This window comes from Anopheles coluzzii, chromosome X, assembly GCF_943734685.1.
Source record: "Anopheles coluzzii chromosome X, AcolN3, whole genome shotgun sequence".
Lineage (NCBI taxonomy): Eukaryota > Metazoa > Arthropoda > Insecta > Diptera > Culicidae > Anopheles > Anopheles coluzzii.
Genome location: NC_064669.1, coordinates 8,332,582 through 8,349,255, shown reverse-complemented (window position 1 = coordinate 8,349,255; position 16,674 = coordinate 8,332,582). Strand labels below are relative to the sequence as shown.

General features: G+C 46.6%; 2 protein-coding genes across 2 annotated transcripts in view; one reads left to right on the top strand and one right to left on the bottom strand.

Moving 5' to 3' along the window:
- LOC120958116 (dorsal-ventral patterning protein Sog) overlaps nt 1–16,674 on the top strand; it is a 247,514-nt gene that overhangs the window by 23,587 nt on the left and 207,253 nt on the right. The gene's annotated exons all lie outside the window — the stretch shown is intronic.
- LOC120950971 (serine/threonine-protein kinase 32A) overlaps nt 1–16,674 on the bottom strand; it is a 74,006-nt gene that overhangs the window by 22,940 nt on the left and 34,392 nt on the right. Inside the window, exons 4-6 of the mRNA XM_040369423.2 lie at nt 11,112–11,277; nt 9,909–9,979; nt 9,656–9,744 (exon numbers count right to left, since the gene is read on the bottom strand). Of these exons, the coding sequence (XP_040225357.2) occupies nt 9,656–9,744; nt 9,909–9,979; nt 11,112–11,277 (326 nt within the window). The remainder of the gene's footprint in view (nt 1–9,655; nt 9,745–9,908; nt 9,980–11,111; nt 11,278–16,674) is intronic.

The following is a 16,674-nucleotide window of genomic DNA, read 5'->3' as shown; positions in this document are numbered from 1 at the left end:
AACTTTGAATTTGTTTATCAAAATATCAGCATGGCTTACACAAATTGACTACCACACAAATCACAAATCATATCAACAATCATATCAATTCCATTGGCTGTCATTTGCTTGAAATCGAAAGGAGTTTCCTGATCACACGTTCGGACGATCTGTAATGCAATCTGTGAGGCATTGCTAAGATATTTTTAAATAGCACATAGCTTTAATGAGCACCTGTGCAGACTTACTAGACTTTTAAGTGCCTCCACGTACAGGTAGTCTCCGAGATACGCGGAACCTGCAATACGGTATATTTAGACAAACGTGGAATTCTGAATTTGACAGTTCTTTGAACAAATTCGACTGATTGGATACAGTGACAGTTAATAGCAACATGATTCGTGTGAAATAATCATTTCTTTTGAATTTTCAAAATTTCATTCAGAATCGTATCAAATAATCTGTGCAGCAGATGAAACCCACAGCATGCAAAAGGAAAAGAAAATTAAATGCATAATAGCAAACGAAAAGCAACTTAGCCATCAAAACTCCAATTTTAGTGTTAACAGACAGTGTTTTGCACGTCTTTAGAACGTTTTAAAAGGTTAATTACTTTAACGACTGTTAAGCCTCTTCAAAAGACATGTTAAAACTGAGTGGCTTACTGCACTCATAATAAAGCATTCTATAGACCTGTTTAAGTGTGCAAGGCATAGGAAATGTTTTCATGGGGTTGGGAGCAAAACTGTACTGGCAGCTCTGCAAACTCCTCACACGAACGGAACCGAACCGAACGAACAAGCTACCAGGATTGCACTCCGTGCGATTGAGCGAACTAAAACGGGACGAAGTTTTTTCTTTCCCCCGCGTCTACTCCATTGCAATGTCTCTATTTCTTAGCTTGCACTGTTTCCCAGTTATGAAGCGGGAAAGGGAGAATTAAAAAAAAAAAGCTAAAACCCGGGACAGCAAACTGTCATCTGCCAGAGTCTGCTGCGGACATTCCCATCAAGCGGCAGCCGCAGCACAGCTTCCATCAGCAGTGGGTGGAAAATTCCACCAACCATCCGGCTGGTGGAAGTGATTTCAGACGCGTCTCTCGCCTTCAGCGAGCGACATCTTTGGCAGCTTCCGGCAAGCTCCCGGCTATCTCAAGTGCCCCTGGAGCTTTTTGCGGGAACGTGGGTACGCCTGTGCCGGGCCCGTTCGGTTGCAGTGAAAGGTTGATGCGTCGTCCACGCATCCTTAATTATTTTCCCAACACCTCTCTTGAAACGCAATGTGGAGCTGTCGGTGGGCCACCCTCAGTTTTTCCTCCCCAGACAACCGAACAATGGTGATCGTTCCGCGTTCCCTTTTGCGATAAAAGCATTCCTCCTCCTTCTCCCCGGGAGTGAATGAGTGCTACATAAATAATGATAATTATGAGTAGCGCCCGGTCGGGACGGCTGGCTGCCGTTCCGGCAACGCCCTCCTTACATGTGATACCCGCCCGATACGGATGAGCTGGAATGAAAGGGGAAAGGACGGGAGCAGACGCACGAAACGCCCAAAAGGGTGATGTGATGAGAAAAGTTTTCCCCAGCAAACGATGGGATTGTACCCATTTCCACCAGTCTGTGTGTGTGTGTGCCCGACAGGTCCGGGCGCGGCATTGAATTTATATGTAAATCTGATTAAATCATTCTCCCGCCCGGTTAAAAAGAGGGAGTTTTTTTTGTTGGTGTAGAACGCTCTAGGCGCCACTGTTGGGGGGAGGGGTGTGGGGAGGATGATGATCACGGTGCGGCATTATCGCCATCAGCATGTGATAATGATACGGATGAGGAGCGCGTTTATTGATTGTAAAGCTACGAAGCGAGCTCGTGTCTGGGTTGGCTTTGGCGTTGCCTTTGGCGCTGCTTCGTGTCAGTCCCGCTGTAGCTACCAAGTGCGGTGTTGCTAAAAAAAAAAGGGAAAATACCACAACAGCTTAAAAACGCACAAACACACCTTTGTCGCTGTCGATTGTTTTTGCTCTTCCTTGCAAATCTAAAAAGATCAGCTTGAAAGTGGCAAAAGTGTGATTAGTGTGTGTGTGTGTGTGTGTGTGTGTGTGTGTGTGTGTGTGTGTGTGTGTGTGTGTGTGTGTGTGTGTGTGTGTGTGTGTGTGTGTGTGTGTGTGTGTGTGTGTGTGTGTGTGTGTGTGTGTGTGTGTGTGTGTGTGTGTGTGTGTGTGTGTGTGTGTGTGTGTGTGTGTGTGTGTGTGTGTGTGTGTGTGTGTGTGTGTGTGTGTGTGTGTGTGTGTGTGTGTGTGTGTGTGTGTGTGTGTGTGTGTGTGTGTGTGTGTGTGTGTGTGTGTGTGTGTGTGTGTGTGTGTGTGTGTGTGTGTGTGTGTGTGTGTGTGTGTGTGTGTGTGTGTGTGTGTGTGTGTGTGTGTGTGTGTGTGTGTGTGTGTGTGTGTGTGTGTGTGTGTGTGTGTGTGTGTGTGTGTGTGTGTGTGTGTGTGTGTGTGTGTGTGTGTGTGTGTGTGTGTGTGTGTGTGTGTGTGTGTGTGTGTGTGTGTGTGTGTGTGTGTGTGTGTGTGTGTGTGTGTGTGTGTGTGTGTGTGTGTGATTTTAAAGACAAACAGTACGCCGGGGTTCAAGTGTGTGAACCCTCCGGCAAGGTTTCGGTTGCCGAATCGAATCAACATCATCACATACTTTATCACCCACCACAACCACCGCCCCTTTTCAGCCGTGTTGGGATGGAAATGAGTTTGTACGATGGTTGAAATTCAATCATGAAACCGTCGCACCGGCGTTCCCTCATTCCTCCAGCCTGTGATTGATGAAGTGGTTCGAACGATTCGTCAAACGATGGAGATAAACAATCGAACTTCCAACGTTGGGAACAATGCGTCGTCTCAGCGCCTCAGGTACCGCAGGATTTGCAAGCAGGACCTGAAGAAGATTTTACGTACGCTGGGTTTTCTGGGGGAGTCATTCAATTTATCCTCAAGAACGAACGATCTACGTTCATTTAATCAACGTACATCGATGCTTTATACATCTAAATGAAATGAGTTGGTCATGAAAATTACGTCCTATCCGTCGAAATAACGAACACTAAGACGTTCTTAGTTCCTGCTTAGGTCTTAGGTCGTTCTTTTCCCCCTTACAAATATGAACGAGAACCGTAATACCAGGACGTTCATGAAAAGAGCGTCCTACCAATCGTAATAAAGATTATCCTGGTTTGCCTAATAATTTTCAAGATGTAATACTTTAAATATGTTCTTCTTGCAAAATGAAACAATTTACCATATTTTCTTTAACTGAATTGAACGAATGAATCGCACATCTTAATGAAAGAACTAGTACGTTCACGTACGTTCATTTCATTCCGTTATGGTATTAGTATCGTCGGGTGAAAACGGTAGATGGAGTAGATAATCATTGTGGTAAATTATGATTTCAAAAATATTCCTCCAAGAATGGCACTCATTTACATCGATCGAGTGATAGGTAGGAAAATCACAAGTAGCAAGTTATTCCTTGCTTACATTGGTCGTTTTGGCGTCTCGGAAACAGTGAACAGTTTTGAAAAGCATCGCACCCAAAAGATCGGAAATGAGTTGGGTAGGGAAAGCGTGGCCTCCGGCATTGGAAAGCCCAACAGAAGCTGCTGTGATTTACATTATGATTGTAAAATGGAGCTTGAGAATTCAAGGTTTTTACAAAACAAATAAGGTTACAATAAACAATCAAATTACAAGGTTTTTGTAGTGTGTTTGTATTGTCAAATAGCAGGTGTCATAAATCTGTTCGAATACCTTGTGCAAACATTGTTGACTTAAAAACAAACACACACACACATACACCGTGCGCTTTTATACGACACGGATCAGGAAATAATGGAATGGGTTCGATTTTGAGTCCAACTCTCTGGAATGTTAGGCACAAAGGAGTTTTAACCCTAGAGCTTCCTTCAGCAGCTGAAGTGATAGGTTTTGCTGATGATATTGCTCTCACTGGACTTGAGTGAGTCAATATAGAAGAGATTGAACTCCTCACAACCGAGTCGGTTAGTAGATTCGAGTCGTAGATGCATCCAATGAGGTTAGAAATCGCCCATAAACAGACGGAATTCCTCATCAGAAGTAGCCACAAAACAGTGCAGTCAGGTCGGGGATGAACGTGTTGAGTCGATACGTCATCTAAAATATCTTGGTGTGATCAACGATGACCGCTTAAGTTTCTGGAAGCATGTCGAGTACGCCTGTACCAACGTCACTAAGACCGTAAACTCGTTGATGCAAATAAAGGCCGAATATTGCAGGGCCCAAGAGTAGCTGCAGGCGACTCCTTGCTGACGTGGCCATCTCATGGTTGCGTTATAACGCTGTGATCTAGTCACATGTTCTGGTGCTAAAGGAAACCGGACAGTTGGTGAACAGTGTACATTGCTAGCTATGAGAGTTGTTTGTGCCTACAACACAATATCCCACGTGGCAGTGTTGCAGTTTCTCCGGAGTTCCCAACGAGATCCTCAGCAATGGAGCGCTCTATGAGAAAGTGGCAGTCTGAATGGGATTGTACTGCAAAGGGGCGTACGACACATGCACCGATCCCGAACATCGCTGCATGGACGAGTAGAAAACACGGCGAAGTCAACTTCTACATCACTCAGATCCTCTCCGGCCATGGATGTTTCCGGAGTTATCTGCCCAAGTACCGTGTCACGTGAGCTCCCCAGACTGCCCAGCGCGTGTGAGCAACGTGGAGCCAGCAGAACATGTGCCTTTTCATTGTCCTCGTTTTGCTGAGCAAGTCGAGTTGATGTGGAAGAATGCTGAAACGTGGGAAGCAAATAGCCAATGGCAAGCGATCGATACTGTACTGAAGCTGCAGGACCTCATGGAAAGAGGATCATCGACTTGAGCGTGCGTTAAAAAAAAAGTGTTGTGCGTACTGTAAAAGCATCTGTATCTGTGCACGCATTGAAGTGAGCCTGTTACTCAAGTGAACGCGTACTTTTTGCGCTTTTTTGTGTGATGTGTGTGTCTCCAGGATTGTCCTTCTGTCTCGCGACTGTGGTCCATGTTGCAATAGCGAGATGTAATGCTAATGCATAGCCCTTCCCCAAGAAGCCTACCGAAGGGTAGATGGCCCAAGGAGGGCGTTTACGGGGTAAGAATCCTATGGCAACACCCGTGCGACAACGGGAGTCTTTCGAAGTTTCCTCCTTCTTGAAAAAAAGAAAAGAAAACACACACACACACTAGTGCAGGAGCTTCAAGCAATGTCGCACGCAAACCGACCATGGGGACGTGACGCTATTTATGGCATAATTTGTCTATGTGTGTGTGTGTGAGTGTGTGCCTTGGTGACATCGCGTCTCGTCAGGAGTGTTTCATACCCTCTTTCGGGGGGGCCTGAGTGGTTACCAGAATGAGAGCCACAGAGAGAGAGAGAGAGAGAGAGAGAGAGAGAGAAAGAGAGAGGAAAAAAAGCGGAACCACCAGACAAGACCGATCCTGACGAATGATACTCATTAAAGCGCCACAGCAAACAGCACAAAACTCACTTACCTCCACACACACACACACACACACACGCGCGCGTGTAAATAAATGTGGTCCGCTTCAGTGTAAGTGCGGGGGAGGGGGAGGGAGAGGGGGAAGGTACCCGGGGAGGGGTGGGAGGAATCAATTACGGTGAGCCGGCTACCCATATTGTGTAGTGTTTCTTCCGGTTTCGTCCCTCGGCTGATGCTATTATGCTTGCGCCACCCCGCCCCGTTGGGTTGGATTTGTGATGGATATATTGACACACACACACACAGACACACACACACACATACACACACACACATGAAAGAAGACCCACTCGAGCAGGGACGAGGTGGCTAGCTTCTTGAAGGATCCGGTGGGGAGTTTGGATTTGCCTGAAGGCTTCGTTAACGGTGTTGGTGGTGCGGTGAAGGTGTATAAGTGTGAGTGACACGAAAGGGGACAAAACGGTAGGCACGGGTTCGGAGTACAGCGTGTGATGAGCAAACGTGAAGCGAGCGCGTGAAATGTGACCGACATGACAAAGGCATGCGTTGGTCCAATTTCTCAAACACTGCGAATGCGATCGCTCCTCCCATCCCCGCATGTATCCTTGTCGTCAACCATTCAAACCTAAACCCCCCCTTTTGGAGCATGGAGCTCAGCATGGCAGCGTACCGGTGCGGAGTGAAGGAGGTGTTGCAGGAGGTGCAGCGGTACACACAGCAGCAAAAGCAGGACACCTTCCGGAGCGATATCGAAGGAGAAAAGGGGATTGCAGATAATAATAATAGAGAAAAAAAAAACGGGAACACAATCAGGTAAAGCTTTAAGAGGTGCTCACACACACACACACACACTAGCACAAGCACACAATCTACCCACACAAAAGGGTGGACGATGCCGGATTAAGCCTACTCGAGCGTCACGAGAGACTTCCCGCTGCGTCCGCCAAGGCGTACAGTTGAGGGCTGCCGTGTATTGTGGTGACTTCACCACCCGCCCCGTTCACCCCGCCCCCTCCCCTATTACATCCTGGTTGTAACACTCAAGCTCTGGTTGCCCCTTTCCACTGGACGTCCTTCTTCGCAGTGTTAACATGCCGGGCGCACGTAATGCCGCAGTTATGAGCAATCGACAATGCGATTACTGCTTGCCATCACCCTATCCTCCGACCATAAATCGCTTCCCCCAGCCAGCGAACATAAAAAAAAGAACTTTTCTATGTACCGTACGCACACAGCGACGCACAGAGACGCGGACGGCTGTTTGCACACTGATCGAACGCTTCCATCAATCGAGCAGACGCCGAGCGGAAACATACAATTGATTACGTGTAGTACGTCCGGCACACACACACACACACACCAGCGTGCATTCAGGCAGGATCGGCTTTCACATCGGCATCGCAAAATGGTGCACTCCCCGGCGCTTGTCATCGCGGAGCCTTGCCCTCGTGTCACCACCGTGCGTTTGGTGGCAGCGTCTTGATGCGTACCTCGTCGGGGCAAAACGCTCGACCCACCCGTTTGCTGCTGTCACCGGCCGCTCCATGCTGTGCGTGTGTATGCGGTGGGAGCGGGTGCTACGATTGCTGCATCGCCACGTGACAGCTGACATTGGTGGAGAGGCCCGCCTGCCACCGAGAAGCGTTCAACTGAAATAGCATGAGTTGTAACTACATGTACTTAAACTGCTAAATCATATGCACCAATATCTGAAACATAAAATAAGAAAACAAGAACGAATACAGAAAATAAATGTTTTAAACGATACAAAAAACAAAAACCAAATATTTGGAGCAACGTCGTTGGAAAGGAAACACAGAAAAGAAAGAAAAAATGCCGTAACCGTAACGTCACCACACGAGCGTTACAGAAAGCGCTGCGCTGTCACAAAGGTATGTTTTTCGCGTTTGCCGTTTGCCGCTCGTTGCATACCTTGCAGGCGCACTCGGCGAAGCGGAACGGCGGCACCGGTTGTGGAAAGAACATGGGCCTGAGCTCATGAGCGTGTGCACGCGAATGAAATATTCAGTCGAGCTCGGTAAGCATAACCTGACAAGGAGGGGGGAGACGGCGTTTAAATGGATTTTATTTAAGCCAACTCCGTTCTTCTACCCCCAATACCCTCTCGGTCAGCAGCAGCACGTCGATTATCGTTCTTTTTCCTTCTGACGTTACGCTATGCTGCTTTGCACCTTTGTTTCGGTGCGGCATTCTGTAAAAAAAACTATGGAGGAAGTAATCGAAATACAAAGAATGGGAATGGGAGAAGCGTTTGGGGCACCAGTGAATATGATTCAATTTGTAGTGAAAAATGTAATATGTCAACAACGAGACGATGGTTCCGTCCCATCGCGAAAGGATTACCCACGGAGCGCCCACGGTCCGCTTTGAAGGTGGAGAGGCATTGGAAAGGATAAAGACGTGGTCATGAAAAGCGTTTGTACGCTTGTTTGAGTTCTAAAATGGTTTCACACGAGCAAGCGACAGCAAAACAAAACAAAAAAGAAGCTACCCCGTCCGGGTGATTTACACGACGTTCGAGCGGTGAAAAATGCTCTCGTACAAGTGTGTTTGTGTGTCTGGGTGTGTGTGTGCGCTATGCTCTTAAGTGGGTGTTTACACCAACCACACAAGGATATGTCACAGCCGAGTGCCGACATGTTCACGCCGCACAACGGGAGAGGACTGCTTTCGCCGCTGCTTCAAACTAATAGCCATTTTCTTTTCCCACCCAGCTCCCACCGTAAGAAAGCACGCACAGGTGCACACGGCACTACACAGAGGTACACGTATGCTCGTATGCGGCCAGGCGCTATTGCAAGCCCGGATCGAGTAAAGCGTCCTTCAAATACGGTTCACCGGCAAAGCAACACCAGCAGGCGCAAGTTTCCCACCCGGCTGGTGTTTCGCAGGTACATTAGCTGCACCGCGCTGCTCGGTGACACTTAACAGCGTCTTTTTTCTACCCCTCCCTTCACACCACGACTGTGGGTTTTGTAATGGTTGAATCGGAAGGGAAAGGTGGAGGGTGGAACAATTTTCACACAATGTAGGGGGGGGGGAGGGAAACTAAGCTCGCAAAAAAGCTAGGGAAAGAAAGCAAACAGGAGTCGTGAAAAGTAAAAGTAAATGAAACGGCAGCAATGCAGCAGGTGCGGCAAACCCCTAGGGTGAATGGTTCGTTTCGAGCGCCTGAAGGTATGCAATGTGCACTACTTTTTTCAACCTTTAATGGATCTTTTATTTTGACACGTCACAAGTAGGTGATGTGGCTTGACATACTTACTGCAGGACGTTTAATAAGGACGCGAAAAAAAAACACACACCCGAAACCGCCTAACAGTATGCAATTTTATAGCATTGCAGTCTTTTCTATTGTACATTGGCTCTGTGAAATATATTCACTAAAGTGTCTGTTTGCAACTGTGTATTCGTTTATCTCGTAGTTCATTACATAATTCATTACAAAGTTCATTCTTGTAGTTCGAGCAGTTCATTTCATGCAGTCCAAATTAGTGAAGTTGTTTTATCTGTATCCTATGGTTTAGTTCCTTCAAATTCATATGTGTTTTCTTATTTGAATTCTTATTAGAAATATTAACGGATAAACCCAAAATCCAACAGGCTCTTTAAAAATCTTTCTTTGGGACGGAAACTTATACGTTCCATTTTTAAAGTACATTGCCTTGCATGGTGCTTTATGTATGTTTTTTTTTCTTTTATTTTTTTTATACCACTATGAACGCTTTGACGCGCCTGGGCAGCGGCAAACGACAATGAATGTAACTAAAAACCTCACAATTTACGTACTAGATACGTTTACTCAGCGCTTCCGGTACATTGTGAGCGTCGCTACTATCATGAGATTGCTGAAAAACTTCCGCGAGCCATTAGAGCACGAGAAAGTGTGGGGAAGGCACACACACACACACACATACAACGGGAGTGTAATCCAAAACCACGGAAAACTAATTAAATTTTCGGATCCGGTTGAAGATTGGGCGTCGCTTCTCTCGCCATTCTTACCCGGCGGCTTATGCAATGCAATGGAGTAAGAGATAGAGATGGAGAGAGCGAGAAGAAACTTACTCAGCTCACTACACGTTTTTTCTTCCCCGATTTTTTTTTACACCCACCCACCGGTACCGCTTACCTGTGCACAACGCGCTGCTTCTGTAGGTAATCCAGCGCCGACCCAAGCTCGCACACCAGCAGTCCCACGCTGGCTTCCGAAAATTCTACCTAAAAAAAAAGGAATCAACCACACAACGAGAGAATGAGCGGGAATGAAAAATGCAAAACGACAACAACCAAAAATACAACAACAAAAAACGAATCAGTAAACGAAAATGCAATTTTTACCGGGCTGTAACCGTGCCGGTGCAGTGTTTTTGTTATCCGCTTACCTGGTGCTGCAAATGATACCGTAAGTCACCGCCGGCCAACAAATCACAAACCATGAACAGGTCTTCCTCGTCTGTCCGCAACGTGAATGGCATTGAGAAAGAGGGAGAGAGAGAGAGAGCGAGAGTGGGAATGCAAAGAGTGTTGGTTAATGCTGTTTTTGTTGCCTGTTTGCATTCCAATGTGAGCGCCCCGTCACGGTGGCTTTCACACAACTACACTGGCTAAACTGTGGCGATTTATTAGATACATGAAAGCACAGGCAAAACATTAGCAAACACTCGCGTTGTAATAAATGGCAACGAAGTGATTGTGATGCAGCGCACCACAAAGCGAAAAGAAAAGCGGATGTTTACCTCCAACCACCGCCTGATACTGCACAGTGGCTTATGCATTTTGTTTGCCATTAATTTGTAAAGCACAGCTCGAGCTTTGGGGTTGTAAATTTTACATTCGCTTCGCTATAAACCCTATTATTATTTTTTTTTTCAGTGCAGCAGATAACAACAGCACACGCAAAAACAAGCAACGGGTCAGTTAACGGTCGTTTAGCGGGCTTTTAGTGGTCGTTTAAGCCAACATGTTCTCCCCAGAGTCGCTGGCTTACAGTTGGTGCTGCACTGGCCAAACTAAACTGTTTCAAAAATGTTGGAAGCTTTCGCGGCCCCGATGCTTCCGTCCGCCCGTCGTATGAAAACGATGTTTTCCGCCGGTCCAGGCAGATGGCAAATAAAATTGAAAACCCTACAGTGCTGTCAGCTGCAGCAGCATTCGCTCTACCAAAATGGGTAAAGCTGTGTCGTGAAAGAAGGAGGCGTATAATAATAACACGAAAACGGCAAGACGACCCATAAAGCTTTGCGTGATGGGCAGTCCTGGCAGTCCTAGTGAGACGTGTGCTTGCTGGGCAGAACTGGTACGGGTACGGAACAGAGGGACTCAAATAAAGTGAATCTATAAAGCATAGCCGGTACGGTACACGCTTGACGGCCTTCGCTAATCCTTTTCCGGTTTACTGCCCAGCGAATAGGAAGGAGGCAGACAGTGGGGAGGAGTGTCATATATGTATGTGAGTTTGTGTGTGTGTGTGTGTGGGTGTCCTACATGTGTGGCTGGCCCTTCGTAATGAGTGACTGTGTCTGGCAGGGCACGTGATGTGCAAGCTGGCTGTGTACGATGCGGCTGCTATTTCGTACAGCGCTTACCTTGGAAGGAGAACCACAGGTTCACGAGAAAGGGATGCTCGAGGGAGGCGAGCAGCTCCACCTCCTTCAGAACGCCACCGAGCGCCCCCCGGCCGATGCACACGCTTCGACTGACGTACTTCATCGCGAACAGGTTGCCACTGTCCTTCTTCTGCACGATGCACACCTGTTTGAAAGCGCAAGAGAGAGAGAGAGAGAGAGAGAGAGAGAGAGAGAAAGGGAAGAAGAAATTAAAAATGGTTGGTGGTGTGAATGGGTACATGTGTTTCGGGAAGCTTACAGTCGCGGTAGAAGGTAAAACAGTTGCACAGTTTGTAAGAAGATTATTTGGTTTATTTTATTTTATTTTTCTCCTGAGCTGCCATCCTAGGCGCGAGAGAATATTTATGGCTTTATTAAACGAGCGCTGTTTATGAGCGCGCCTAGAGGATGGCAATTTGCCATACCTTTTGGGTAGCTTTTTGCCGAGCACGCCTGAAGGTATGCAATAAATCGTAGATGTAAAACAATTACACTGAGTCATTTTCCAAATGTCAGCAAAACCCGGATTTGTGTTGGATTTGAACGCGCACCGATTCTGTGCAAGCTCCGCATCTTATTCATCTGACTGTTTGAGCCAGCTGCACTGGCAATCGTTCCACAGCAACAAAAGCAGTCGATTGTTTGGCCGGGTGCGTTAGATAAACAAACAGTACAGCTGAAGTTCGCCGGCGGCGAGAGGAAAAGTCAAAACAATAAAAAGTAAGCTGGAAAGCCCATCTCGGCTGACGTCAGTCGGGTACGGGCGCCGATTGCGAAAGTTCACACGGCGACACGAGATGGTAAGCAGCATGCCACGGCACGAGTGAGTTTGAAGGGCTTCCGCACCCGGCTGTGTTGAAACAGAAAACAAAGCGAGTGTCAAAAACCCAGCACAAACACCAACAAATAACAAACGGCCGGAAAGGCCATCAATGCGAAATTTGCGAGCGAGAGGCAGAGCAGTTCGGTCGCTGCCGCTGCTTGACATTCAATCAATCCTTTCCGATTGAATAATCATTCGATCGCGACCGTGTGCCGGTGTGGGAGGGGTGGGGGAGTCGTCGGAAACCGTCCAGCTGACAGCTGCGTGCCAAGTTTATCTACCGTGGTGGGTGCATTTTTTTTTTATCACGTCCTCTCGCTTGGTCCCCAGGACGACGGCAACAAATAGCGTGCTTCGAGGAAGAGGCAAATCGGAAGAAAATAAGGCAAAACGCGAAGCCTCTTAGCCGGCTGCTGCATGTGCGCGGGAAAAGGTCGCCCACTGCACGGCACCGTGATCGATTGTCAGATAATAGAAGCAAGGGAGGGACTGAAGAAATGGGCAAAGCAAATCGAAAAGAAAGGAAAAAAAAGAGTGAGACACAACGAGAGCTTATAAATAAAAGCGCACAGCGGGAGCGCGTGTTTGCATACATAGCGGAACAACTGTACACAGCCACAGCGACACACACACACACACACACACACACACACACACACACCAAACTGGCTGTGCATACTCAAACTGGCAAAGCCATTGCATCTAAGCACTTTTCCGTGTTTTCTCACGCTTAGCGGCTTTTTTGCTTTCGGGGGCTTGACGCGCGTCCCACCGTTCGCAGATCGGAATCGTCCTCGGGAAGGTCGCTTTCGGGAGCTGCAGTCGTATTAAAAATGTCACGTCTCTGCGCGACCGTGACATTGGGTTGGCTGAAAGATATTTATAATAATAGTAATAAAAATGCTGCTAGCACCGGCGAAACGATAGATATAACCGAGAGAAGCAAAAAAAAATGCACAGAAAACACGGGAAAATGCAATCTTCCCCCTCCAGAAACACTTCCAAAAGCACTTGCACGTGCTCAACCGTGTGCCCTTGCACACGGGGCCACAACACACGTGCGGAAGCGGAAGCAAAAAAAAAAGGCATGCTTTTGCCGTGCGAGTTGCATAACCAAAGGGCGCGCACACTTCCACACCTTTCGATTGCCATTGAGTTTGGGGATCGTTTCTGAATGCTGTTTGCTAGCAGACAAGTGTCGTTGGGTAGATGGTTTTCAGTAATGCATATAATATAGAGTCAGGTTTTGATTTCCACGCTGTGATGATTTTTTTTTTTTTTGCTCAGTCGAGAGTTAACAACAGCTCTCACTGTTCAAAGCCTTACAGGATCTTACAAACCACCTTCACTCGACTCGTTGAGAGGCTGAAACTACAGCTCAGAGATAGAGCAAAAAGACATCGCTTTAGCGCAACTAAGACCAGCAGTGTAATTTCTTGAAATGATTTGACATTTGACCCTATTACAGGGCTCGCATTATAATTATGAAGATATTTAGTATCTAGTATTTAGACACATTAAGTGAGACTGGTTCTGAACTCATACCTTAGAATTGATCTCAACCCCATGTCGTTCTTGGAGCTTATACATAACTCATACAAGTCTTAGATTACATGTCATGAACCTACACTGATCACTGACACTGATTATGAACCGATTCTGGAATTGAACTATCACTCAACCCATACCTGTCCTGGAATTGATCCCGAACCCGTACCGATCTAGGAACAGCTCCAATAAAACACAAAATAAAAAAAAATCTGACAGTGAATCGATCCCAAACGATAGCATTGGTCAATTTAAGTCGGATACTTCGTAACTTCACATATCTTCCAAAGCACGTCTTTGAGATTTGCAGGACATTCAATCCTTAGCCAAACTTTGCTTCCAAATATTGGCAGATGGAGTATTGAAATCGAATAATGGGGCCCTTCACGATTCCAGTCAGTTTTTTTTTATAAGGAGTTTGACAGTTGGCGGCTTAAATCATGTCAACACTTCATGCCTTGCATGCCTTTGTCACCATGCCTACATACACCTTGGTCTACAAACACTTTGGAAATTTGTATACAGTGATTGACAGATGTTTCTCACAATGTCGTCCAGCAGATCTGTCAATCACTGAATACAAATTTACAAAGTGTATGTAGCCCAAAGTGTATGTAGTTAGAAGGTTGATTTGTATCGCTTCTGCTGGGCAACATTGTGGGAGACGTCTGTCAATCCCTGCATTTTTTTTTTTAAACTCAGAAATTAGCTGTCAAACTATATGGCGCGTCTACCATTTCTGATCTCTTTATTGCACTGTGGGATGAATGAAAAATACGAGCTTGTTTTGACATCTACTTATAGCTTTGTGGTTGAAATAATCTTTGCCGAAAGCGGCAGGCTGGTTTTGTGTGCGGTTTTGTACGGAGTGTTGACGTGATTTCAGCCGCCAACTGTGAAACTCAACATTAAAAAGCTGACTAGTGACGGGAGAGGCATTTACTGCTAGAATCTCTATAGAACTCTATAATAAAGAGTTTTTAAGAAGTAATACCATGTTTCGACATGTCTAACCTAAAGATCATACATTACATAGAGTCATTGGAGTCAACATTAGAGCGGCAAACTTTGTGTACAAATTAATCAACACTGTGCAGGTGCTGTGCAGGTGCAAACTCGGTGCAAACGATGCGCGCTGCCCGTGTGCTCGAGACCATTCGCTACCACAGTTTACTGCCAGGCGTTACGAGCAGCTAACCACATTGCCTGTTCCCCGGCCAGTACCGCTCGCTGGAAGCATTTGGTGTCGCGGTCCTCCCTCCCCCCCACATGACCTGGTGGGACGCCCACATTCGGTGAACAATCATGAGCGAATTCAATTAGACTTGATCAAACTTGCTCCCGGCAAGGGGAGGGTGAAAGCTGCGGGCCAGCCCAAGTTTGCAACTAATAATGCTTCTCGGGCCTGCTCGGGCCGACCCTTCCGACCGGCCGCCCTGCCGTGGCCGGGGTGTTGATGGGTAAACACTTGCGCACGGAAAGGTTTGCTTAGGTGCCGTCGTCCCTTGGCTTGGCACGGTTGATCTGTTTCTGGCCAGAGTTACCCTCCGAGGTAGACGCAGCGGAACCGCAAGCTCCGAACACACTCCTTCTCTCTCGGTGCGGTGTGAAGCCCATTGACGTACTTACTTCAATTCACTCACTCTCTCACACACACACACACAAACCGTCAACATCCATTAAGCAAGCCAGGTCTCGTGGAAACCATCGAACAAGTGTCTGTATGTGCGTTTGCTTGTAACTGGGAGTACGCAAATGCACGCCAAACTGGTAGGACACTTTAGTTTGCCTAATTTCATTACGAGCCTTGCGCCGGGTTCGTGTCATGTTGGGTGGTTTTTGATGAGTGCAGCTTGCACTGACGGGGAGGCGGACAACCTACCTCAAAATGCAGAAATGCTGCAACGACACCTTTAAGTTGGAATCGTTGGAAGTTGGCACAACTGCTCAAACTTGAAGGGGAAACGGTTTGCCCAAAGTCCGGCATGGCGGTTGTGTCCCGGAGGGACGTCGGTTTCATGGTAAGTTCGTGATTGTGTGTCCCGACACGGTACCTGTCACGTCCAGCTTCCAGTCTGCTGGATTGTTTGAGTGCAGCACGAATATTGCACTGCATACATCTAGGCGCTTAAACAAGCGCGAAGTAGGCAGCAGGTACACTTTGCGCACTGTGCTCTTCGGCCGGAATGTATAAAGCAGCACAACATTGCTTTGCAATATAAGTATAATCGCTTTATAGGGTTTTCCAACGCACTTTGCAATGTTAGCTGCACAATTCATCTCACATGAGACGTATTTCTATTGGGACGTGATACTCCCTTGTTTCAATTTACGAGCTTTTAGTGTTTTTGTTTCAAATTTCGCGTTGTTTTACATAGAATAAAATCTTATCTTTGCTCTGGATTATAATTCATAACATTCACATCATAACGTAATTGAATCACATGGCAAAATGGCTTGGTAGACCCTGTAAAAATAATTGATTGCATACTGGCATTGATGCATACTTTTTAGCGGCTGGCATAGCTGTGGCATTAGTTTAAAATACTCCTCAAAATATTGGCCTGTTGAACACGATAAGCATCTTAAAGGCCTTTCTAAGCCAAATTACAAGCGAAAAATAGAAGTGATCAACGCAAGATCGTCAACACCTTGATATAAAGTAAGTATACAGGGTTTCCAGGAGTTCTCATAGCTGACGGACACTTTGTTGACTCTTTTTTACGTGAAATAAACTTATTGTAATACGAATTGTACTCCGTAGCACGCTTGTTGGACAAATCCAATAGGAATTTACAAGGAGCCTGTCCAAATAGGATGCCATAGAGTCCAATTCCCACAATATGAAGTTCACTTCACATCAGAAAGAGTCAATGAAGTGACCCACAACTATGAGAACCCCCGGAAAACCCTGTAGGCAAGCAGAACACCAGCCTTGCATGCATTCAGGCGCTTATTAAGGACGCGTAGGAATATTTATTATTTCTGCAAGACATTGTACCACACAGCATCTCAAATTATTCGTCAAAACGGGCAGCCTTCACACACACACACACACACACACACACACACACACACACACACACACACACACACACACACACACACACACACACACAATTTCGTAGAATTTATTTCAAGCAAATGGCACTGCAAGAACGAAGGACGTGC